The sequence below is a fragment of the Panulirus ornatus genome, chromosome 50, assembly GCF_036320965.1.
Source record: "Panulirus ornatus isolate Po-2019 chromosome 50, ASM3632096v1, whole genome shotgun sequence".
Lineage (NCBI taxonomy): Eukaryota > Metazoa > Arthropoda > Malacostraca > Decapoda > Palinuridae > Panulirus > Panulirus ornatus.
Window position 1 is genome coordinate 14078406 of NC_092273.1, and position 10477 is coordinate 14088882.

At 41.8% G+C, this 10477-nt stretch overlaps 1 protein-coding gene across 1 annotated transcript in view; it reads left to right on the top strand.

The window, feature by feature from the left end:
* LOC139764624 (venom carboxylesterase-6-like) overlaps window positions 1–7433 on the top strand; it is a 28094-nt gene extending 20661 nt beyond the window's left edge. The window contains exons 9-12 of the mRNA XM_071691472.1: window positions 1984–2137; window positions 2461–2590; window positions 4668–4782; window positions 5135–7433. Of these exons, the coding sequence (XP_071547573.1) occupies window positions 1984–2137; window positions 2461–2590; window positions 4668–4782; window positions 5135–5230 (495 nt within the window). The 3' untranslated portion in view covers window positions 5231–7433. The remainder of the gene's footprint in view (window positions 1–1983; window positions 2138–2460; window positions 2591–4667; window positions 4783–5134) is intronic.
* The last annotated feature ends 3044 nt before the right edge of the window (window positions 7434–10477 follow it).

A 10477-nucleotide genomic window follows, 5' to 3' on the forward strand; every position in this document is an offset into this window, starting at 1 on the left:
CAGGTAAATTGGGATGTAAGTTTGAATGGAGAAAAACTGGAGGAAGTGAAGAATTTTAGATATCTGGGAGTGGATTTAGCAGCGAATGGAACCATGGAAGAGGAAGTGAGTCACAGGATGGGGGAGGGGATGAAGGTTCTGGGAACGATGAAGAATGTGTGGAAGGCGAGAGCGTTATCTCGGAGAGCAAAAATGGTTATGTTTGAAAGAATAGTCTTCCAATAATGTTATATGGTTGAGAGGTAGGTGATATAGATAAGGTTGTCTTGAGGAGGGTGGATGTGCTGGAAATGAAATGTTTGAGGACAATATGTGGCGTGAGGTGCTTTGATCAAGTAGGTTATGGAAGGGTAAGAGAGATGTGTGGAAATAAAAAGAGTGTGGTTGAGAGAGCAGAAGAGGGTGTGTTGAAATGGTTTGGCCATATGGAGGGAGTGAGTGCGGAAAGCTTGACAAAGATGTATGTGTAAGAGGAGGAGGGAACAAGGAGAAGCGGGAGACCAAATTGGAGTTGGAAGGATGGAATGAAAAAGATTTTGAGCGATCGGGGCCTGAACATACAGGAGGGTGAAAGGCGTGCAAGGAATAGAGTAAATTGGAACGATTTAGTATACAAGGGTCGACGTGCTGTCAATGGACCGAACCAGGGCATGTGAAATATCTGGGGTAAACGTGGAAAAAGGTCTGTGGGGCCTGGATGTAGATAGGGAGCTGTGGTTTCGGTGCATAACACATGACAGCTAGAGACTGAGTGTGGACGAATTTGGCCTCTTTTGTCTGTCTTCTTGGTGCTACCTCGCTGAAGCTGGGGGTAGCGATGCTGTTTCCCGTGGGGGGGCATCGACAGGAATGGATGAAGGGAAGGAAGTATGAATATGTACATATGTATATATGTAGATGTCTGGGTATGTGTATGTATATGTATGTATATGGGCGTTTGTATATATATATATATATATATATATATATATATATATATATATATATATATATATATATATATATATATATACTAGTTGTTCTTAACGCTACCTCGCTAACGCGAGGTAGCGTTAAGAACAGAGGACTGAGCCTTTGAGGGAATATCCTCACTTGGCCCCTTCTCTGTTCCTCTTTTGGGAAATTAAAAAAGAAAAAAAACGAGAGGGAAGGATTTCCAGCCCTCTGCTCCATATATATATATATATATATATATATATATATATATATATATATATATATATATATATATATATACATTCCTATGAGTCTATACTTGAGTGATGGTCTATACAAATTAGATAACTTTATTGTTGATAAAATTTGTAAAATGACAAGTTTATGAACGCTCGTTGGCGTCGTAGCTTCGTCTCTTCGATATACATCAACTGACTTATATTTCTCTCTTGTGTCTCCCCTGATGATGTGATTATTGCACGAAAGTGCACTTGGGAACTTATCGTGTTTCATTTTCCCCGTGGACTCATAGGAATATCTTGATCACGCGCAATATTGTGATCCTTTCCAATATATATATATATATATATATATATATATATATATATATATATATATATATATATATATATATATATATATACATATATATATATATATATATATATATATGTGTGTGTGTGTGTGTGTGTGAGTGTGTGTGTGTGTGTGGTGTGTGAGTGGATGGACCATTCTTTGTCTGTTTCCTGGCTCTTACCTCGCTGATACGGGAAGCGGCGATCAAGTGTAATGATAATAATAATAATGATAATAGTAATGATGATAATAGAAAAATAATAATAATTATAATGATGATAATGATAATAATAATAAGAATTACAATATAGATGTATAAATTTTACCTATGTTATTGGTGGACACACCACCTGGACTCGCTAGTCTACCTACACGTCGGTAAACTAAACCAAAGCCTATCTTTGATGATCCAAACGTCTATCTTTGATGATCCAAACGTCTAACATGTGTATTTTATTTCTCCATTGTTAGGTATTTACTGATCAGTTCATTGCCGTGCATGAAGAAGTCGCTTCGCAGATACACGCTAAGAATGCGGACGGCGAAAATGTCTTCATGTATCAGATGGAGTATCGAGGAGAGCATTCCATAACTGAAATCTTCTCTCCCAATGAAACTTCAAATTGTAAGTACTGTGGTCTTCATGTTTGGTTTCATCAATCGGTTACAGATTAATTATTAATCGGGAGTCGGTTTCTTTTCTTCTTCTTTCTTATTTCTGCTTTGGAATAGTTATTGTGTGTGTGTAAAACAAGAAACACTTCAAACTGGTTTTTCTTGTTTTTATATATAAGATTTATTTCAGCTTAAACAGAGGTGACTGAGAGAGAGAGAGAGAGAGAGAGAGATTTAATGATGGGCCACAGCGCTGTCAGTGCACAGTTAGGTTGATGAAGCTACGTCCCACTTGTTTGAATGATGATTTCCTCGGGGATGTTCTTCCTGCAGGGGTGGCACACGGGGACGATCTAATTTACCTGTTCACCGACGTCATGTATATCCCGCCCTTGGAGGCACCCGAGGACGTGTTCTTCAGCGACATCATGCTTACCCTCTGGACCAACTTCGCCACCACAGGGTAGGTCGTCCATTAAGTCAGGTGCGACTGTAAACTTAAATATAAAAGTTCTCTTGAGGTAATAAGGCTTTGCTGACTCTACACAGTCCTAGATACAAATGATGCATAAATGTTATCTTTCTTTCATCTTTGACATTCTGAAGTTTGATTTTATCGCAAAATAGCCCATCAGGCGGGAAAAGAACACGGGTTTGATTCGCAGGATTTACAGTTTACAAGTCCGACATTTTTCGAGTACTCTCTCACAGGGAAGGATGTGGAGCTATAACCACCCATGATGTGTGAGCAGTCCCTTGTATAATGAGCGCAACTGTTCGGAAGAAAAGAAAATTCGACATCTGAACAGGACACCCATTTCTTAAAGGCAGACTTAGCTATTCCTGTAATGTGGGGGGGTTTCTGAGATAGAATGGATATTACGGTAATACCAAGTCAAGAGGTGGAATCACAGAAACGTCAAAGGAGAGCGGAAAGTTGTGAGGGATTTTCGTTAGAGTGATGGGCAGAAACTAGGTCTTAGAGGCATTAAACTTGACCAGAGTTCTCCGACCCTTACTGAGATAACCTGTCCAGGTCTGTGTTTATTGAGTGTTGTGTCGAGACAAGATGCAGGTCGAGTAAGAGAAGAAGCAGAAGAGAGATGTGCAGGAATGCAGTGTTAAGTCGTCAGTGCATCAGTACATTTGGTGATTTGTGGAAGAGAGGAAATCGTTGATAAAGAAGAGAAAAATTGTAGGAGACAGAACAGAACCTTGAGGGACACCGCTGTTGATGGAGAAAGGGGGGAGAGGCTGAGCCATCAACAACCATGGAGATAGATCGGTCTGAGAAGAATCTAGATATGAGGGAGGAAAGCCAAAAAAAAAAGGGGGGGGGGGGTTGGGGGGCTTAGAGATGATAAGATGTAAAGAAATATCAAGCTGTGACCTCTTGTTCTCATCTTTGTATAACACGACTCGGGTGTTCAGCACACTTAAGAGACGTTGAAATTACTGAGATACCTGAACACTTCGAGTGCTGACTATCATCCAGGATTATGAACCCTTATTTAATCGTGGAGAAGCACATTCTTTCCCGGCAAATGGATAGTTAAATGTTCTTATCTCATCCGTTGGGAACTTGGGTATATCTAACGGACTAACTTGTTCATTAGCATCCATTGCAATCGTTGTATAGTTGAGTGATTGTGGTAAGGATGATGTATAGCGGTGCTAAGGTTGTATAGTCGCATATTTAGGGTAAGGATGTTTTGCTGGTCGTAGGATAGGGAGGATCTAGGATAAAGAAAGGGTAGACGAAGAAAGAAATGAACAGAAGCGAACAGCCGGATGTAGTGTTGGTGTTCCATACTTTACACGAAATAGATGTAAAGGGAATTGATAGAATTTATATATATATATATATATATATATATATATATATATATATATATATATATATACATATATCATTGTCATTGTACTTAGTCGCTGTCTTATGCGTTAGCGAGGTAGCGCAAGGAAATAGACTAAAGAGTGGCCCAACCCACCCACATACGCACGTATAAGCATAAACGCCCACACATGCACATATACATACCTTTACATACATAGACATACATATATACACATATGTACATATTCATACCCTTTCATGACTTACTCGATCAAACCACCTCACACCACATATTGTCCTCAAGCATCTCATTTCCAGCACATCCATCCTCCTCCGCACAACCATATCTACGGCCCATACCTCGTAACCACATAACATTGTTGGAACCACTATTCCTTCAAACATACCCATTTTTGCTCTCGTCTACGACAGTTTTCTTTTCTTGGGGCAACTATTTAATCTTCCTGACTCTGGGCTTCAGAACTCTAAAACTAGACAAGAGCAGCGTTGATGGTGAGTGGTAGAATTGAACAATTGAAAATATTTTGATGTAAAGGTGTTTTTTTTTTCTTTTAGCTGTAGAACAGAGGAGTGAGAACAGGTATTATTCCACCCTGGTAGATATTTTGCACACACGAGCATGAGGGAGGTAGTACATGTGGAGCGCCGTCTCCTGACGCCTTATCTTCCTCATTTCTATCAGGATGCCGACTCATGATTACTCCATGGGCTTCATGTGGAAACCCATCTCACCCTCGTGTCTGCAGTACCTCAGCCTCTCGCTGGTACCCACCATGAAACCTGACACCAACGCCGAGGTGAGTCCACGATCATCACCAGACCCTGACGACTGGTTGGCTGGCTGGCTGGCGTGTTGCACAGGTTCAGTTGTCACAGGTCCCCCTTCGTCTGATGTCTGCCACAGCACTGACGCCCAGGCAGGGGGCGCAGGATCATAGACACTGCGTCTTATGATGTCCCCAACTCAAGTCAGGCTTTCTGCATCCATGTTCACCGTCCGCCATGACATCTTCACTTTTAAAGGGCTGTTGACAATATGGACTTAAATATATTTTTGAATGATTTTTTTTTAAGGAAATTTCTGTGACTGAGGTATTGTATGTTCGGTGGTGTAAGAACTGTATCTAATTCATATTCTTTTTCTTTCAGATACGGAAGTTCTACCAGGATCTACCAACACTGCAGAACACAATTCTGCACCCCGAGAGGCCCTCCGCTCAAGACACTCATGAGTGCGTGTCATAATTTAGACTGCCATTTGTAATGCTACTGCTACTTGCTATTCCCGCTGCGTCTGTTCCTGGTAGTGGTCATGGTGATCAGGAACAAAATGGAACTTCGGTGTAAATCATCACCTGAAGTTAATCCTGTCCCTGTCCCACACATTTCTCCAACCACTAAGTGACTGATCACGTTGTGTATTCTCTCATCTGACTCCTAGATCACGTCGTTACGACCCCTTATGGTTTTGTTGTTAGTTTTAACCACGACACTCCCATTCTCGAGCTGACCTCACTGGCAAAAGGGACTTGACACCGCACCTGACCACTGTAGTTATCGTATTAGGCAACTGATACTTAAGGCTTTTGACCTCAATTGACCTCTCTCACTCTCTGTCTCTCTTACTCCTCAGAGAACCAGCGTTAATGAGCTTGTCGGCCAGGCCTTCACTGTTTCTAGAATACTTGAGGTGCTCCCCACCTCTGCTTGTCGAACAGTCGACTTTCCTCAGAGAGAGAGAAAGTAAGCCATTCGTGCCTGAAACTTCTTGATTATGTGACCCGGACACTGGGAACACTTGAGTTTTCTAGAAAAGTCAGCAGCAGCTCACCATATGACACCTGACGTTCCATCTTTCCGGCAGATCTCAATGGTTCCTCATCTCCCATGCATCCCCTTTGTCAGGACTCACATTATTATGTTGCAACTGCCCGTCTCGAGAAGCAAGACAAAGCACTGGCAGAACCCACCTGCTGATTGAGAGACACGGCAAGTGACACATTTTTCTCCTGCAGAAGCTCCATGAGACTCGACAGTCACGCTTCTCTCACAGGATTCCTGCTTCTCTTCTAATGCACACTACCTCCATTATCCTGACTGAAATACCTCACCGTACCTCACTTAACCTCACTATCTTACCATAATCCCTGTAGATTCTCTCCATGGGCTGATGCATCACCTCTGCAGAGTAAAACACCGCGTTACTGTAGCTTGTTTTTCCATGTACCTCTTTCGATCGTCACCGGTCAGAAAAGAAGTCACACTTTAATTGAACGCCTGCGAAACAGGGTTGGCTAGCGATTTCCCACGCGAGTCCTACCAAAGGATACTGTGGGGAATGAGGCACCACAGAGAGAACTGCCAGAAAGGTGGAACGTTGGGAAGTCATAAGGTGAACTGCAACTGACGGCGTAGAGAACTCCAGAGGCCAGAGACACGTTGACTTTTCAGACACAAGCGGAGAATCAACTCCTTGACTGATGCGGGAGGCGACCGCCACGGTATTCAAAAAGGGGAATGAGGTCAGCCACATCGTGGGGCGTGGCCGCTGAGCTTATTACTGCTGTTCCCCTAAGGGATTAGAGAGAGGTCAGGCGAGGTTACGTCGAGATGCTCAGTTGCTTAATGCGATAATCATAGCTACCGAGTGTGGGTGTGAGGTCGCATGAGCTGGATGTGTGAGGGTGTGTATTGAGGACACTCGCGAATGAGAGAGTCTTGGCCAGTGACACACCTGTAATAATGGCACGGCATTTGACCTTATCCGTAAAGGTCAGGGTGAAGAGCCAGGCCAGTGTACCACGATCGTTGTATTCCTGAGGTGTTTGGAAGACCACGAGCGCCATCTGTGCCAAAGGGGACGGTATTTTCCTCACATATTGTTGTTCCTCCAAGACTGATGGAAATGTGACTTTTTTAATCTTCGAAGACTGAACACAGTTAGAGACGCCTGTTGACTTCACAACATTTCTCTCAGTACTAGCTTACTTATAACATTCACAAGGAGAGAGAGAGAGAGAGAGAGAGAGAGAGAGATTTGCTTTTTCTACCGTTCTAAAATACACTACTTTCAGAATAATGAAGCAAAAAAAAAAATGTGCAATTATGAGGATAGAAAAAGAATATTGAATGGTTGATTCAGGTCTTCGAATAGCTGCGATATCAACTAAGTTACTAATGTGTATATTGAATATGTGATGTCATTACTAAGTTCTTTCAGCCAATATCGGATAGAGATGCTACCAGTGGAATCAGGTCCAGTGACACAGACGATCTACTCAATCTATCATAGAAACTCAGTATAACTTCCTCTCCTGATTAAACCAGGTTTAATTTCTAACATTCTTTTATTTTTTCTTCTTTTACGTTATAGAGGGAAGTCTCGCAGTTTATGTAGCCATCAGGCCAGTTTGTTCTTGTATATGTACTCAATAAAGACATGCTTAACTTTGACTATCTTACTACCCATGGCATTAAGAGGTACTGAAGTGATTAAAATCCTTCCACAACAGTTGAATCCCTTGAGCACGAACGGTCCGGCCCTGAAGTATGACTGTACAATCTTTGGGATCTGATGGTTTATGGGGTTTGATCAGACCCCCTTTTATAAAGGATCAGGTCAAGTATCGTGGCAATCAGATCCAGAGATCGTACCGTGGTGTTCAAGAGGTTACACACTCATCACGAACCTATATCCCCACAGAGGTTCGAGACATTGTCTAAAGTGAGGCTGACTGCAGCCACAACAGTTCAGCCCAGATCGACTGAAGCTCACTGACAAATGATGTTACAGACGGGCGTTGAATACTTGGATATTTGGAAGATTTCCAGATTAGCAGTATTCCACTGTGGTAACATATGTTCCCTTGTGTCTTAAACGGGATGTAGATAGAAATTACAACTAGGAAATCTAACTAATATGTTCAAGGTAATTTTTCTAAAGAAAGAGAAAGCCATGACTAGGTTTAGCACTATACTGGCTAGAGTTTTATAAATACGCCCTCAAGATCCGTAGTGATCAAAGATTCAGTACTTTAATGTGTATACAACTTTCATAAATGTCTGCTCAGATGATGAAGCATTCGAATGAAGCAGATTACGTAAAACAAAGGTTCAAAGACACGAAGGAGGTTAGAAAACAACAGTTGCTAAAAGGGAAGTAGTGTTGAAAATAAAGATGAAAAAAAACTGGAAAGAAATTATCTAAAGTAATCAGTGCCGTAAGAAAGGAGGTCCCAGCTGTCCTTTCCCCAATCTGTAGACTGGTTGCCAGACACAGGATGACTAGCTTCCGTGCATAGTTGCGACTGATTTATCCATTTTCTTCAGTAAGATAGAAATTACTGGTTGTTAGCGTGAAATACTTTTGGGAAAATATTACGCTAAAGTGAGAAGACTTCTGGCAGTTTGGGAGGTGCGAAGGGGAAAAATGGTAAAGTGAATGATCATACCACGTAACAACACCATTCCACCGTTCAGGGTGTGGTGACCAGGTAGGGACAAGTGGTTACGGTAGCCTAGGGTAGTTTGTTGTGAAGGAGAGTGAAATAACCAGGAAGAAAAGGTGTTGTCGTGGTGAGCGAGGGATGTGGCGCCCAGAGAGGAAAGGGCTGGGTGGTGATGAGTGAGTCTGGGGTATACTTACCTACCTATTAATACCTACGACCAGATACTGCCATGATGGCAGGTGTTACCCATGGTGCTCACCTCACCACTCCTCTTGCCTGCCCCACTACTGATTCTCTCGACCGCTACCTTAGTGTCCATTTCATATTTTGCCATTCCGACGTCCTATCTATTCTACTCTCATCTGCTACTGTGTCTTCAGTCATGAATCAAGCTTTCTTTTGAACGTGTCTGTAGTGTACGTGTCCAAGTCCCCGTGTTAAGGTACTAGATAATAATCGTTCGTTCCCTTTCTGGAATATCTTTCGAACCCATACACTCGATCCTAGGCGGCGTGTGAATGTGCCAACGGTCTAGATACGTTAACAGCTACACCGTGGCTTGATAGTGCTAAGCTTTCAATGTCTTCTTTTCCTTCATTCGAGTTTTTCTAATACATAATGATTCCCAGATCCTTGACGTTTATTTTACTCTGTGTTAACATCTCCTGTAAGGACTTCGTGCGTAGGTAATAGAATATTTTTCATGGACCTCATGACCTATTTGAATTTCTCTTTGTTCATTTACACTGGGTTCTCATCCCGCCCCACGATATTGAAATTACTGCATTTTTTTTTTTTTCTTGTATCATCTGTTTTACTGACTCTCGTGTCTCCTGTAAAACATGTAACAATCGTTAACATTTTCATCGATGTCAGACATCATGATTTCAAATGATGATTAAGCTAATATCATTCCCTGCAGGATACCCTAGAGGACTTTATTCAGACAAATCCCCATTTGCAACCGTTGATTAGAAATACTCAGTTCCATTTACCTGCTTTTTTTTCTCTAAGATTGTTTTACTGCTTTCTGTAGTCGTACTATTTGGTTAACTCTGTCAGATGGTTTATGAGCGTTTGTTGGTGGTGAGGAAGGGTGTAGTGGCCAGAGAGGGTGTAGTGGTGATTAGGAAGGGGGTGGTGACCAGTATGGAAGGGCGCAATGGTGGTTAAGGAGTGGTGACCAGTATGGGAGGGCACAATGATGGTGAGGGTTGGTGTGGTGACCAGTAATAGGAGGGTGCAATGGTGGTGGGAGAGGGAGGGTGTGGTGGCCAGCATGGGAGGGTGCAGGTGGTATTCAAGAAAAGAACTCTTCAAAAAGCCATGCACATCACGACCTGCGAAGCGTTAAAAAAAAGTTACCTTTTAATTAAAGAAAAATATAAATAACGACGAAAAAGTTTCAGATGTAGATAATGAAAAGATCAAACTACTATTTGCGTTTGCAGAGTCCTAGCGCTCACTCACTCAACGTCAAAAATAATTATCTTTATTCCGTAACGGTTTCATACTTTGATACCCTGTGTTTTGAAAACGTGTACTTTACGGTCAACTTTTCTATGAAAAACGAGGCTAACAAACGATAGGTATTCCAAGATATTCATCAACGAATTTGTAGGTTCATAATTGTAAAACCAGACTTCTAATCTGCCTACACAAAGCAGTCAAAGTTCTGTTTATTCCCGCAGTCGGTTGAAATTACGTTATTTTCACCCTCAGATGTCAGTTCATCAAAACATCTTTGTACAGGTGTCTTTTTTTTTTTGGCATGACATAGATGTGCTTTATATACATTCATATTACATTGACTTGTCGGTCTGTCGGCGATTTTCAATATTTACATTATCAACGCATAAGTTTCCCTCCTTGGCCGCTGAGTCAGTACAACCCCTGACTTCGTAGGAAGTGGTGCAATTGCACGGTATGTGCACCTCTGCAAAACAACGGTTGCTGGTAATGTTATATTCATTTCCGGTTATTTTAAGTTAAACTCCGTGTCTGACGTGTTTGAAAACAGTGGAAGTTTGTTTAATCAGGGTAA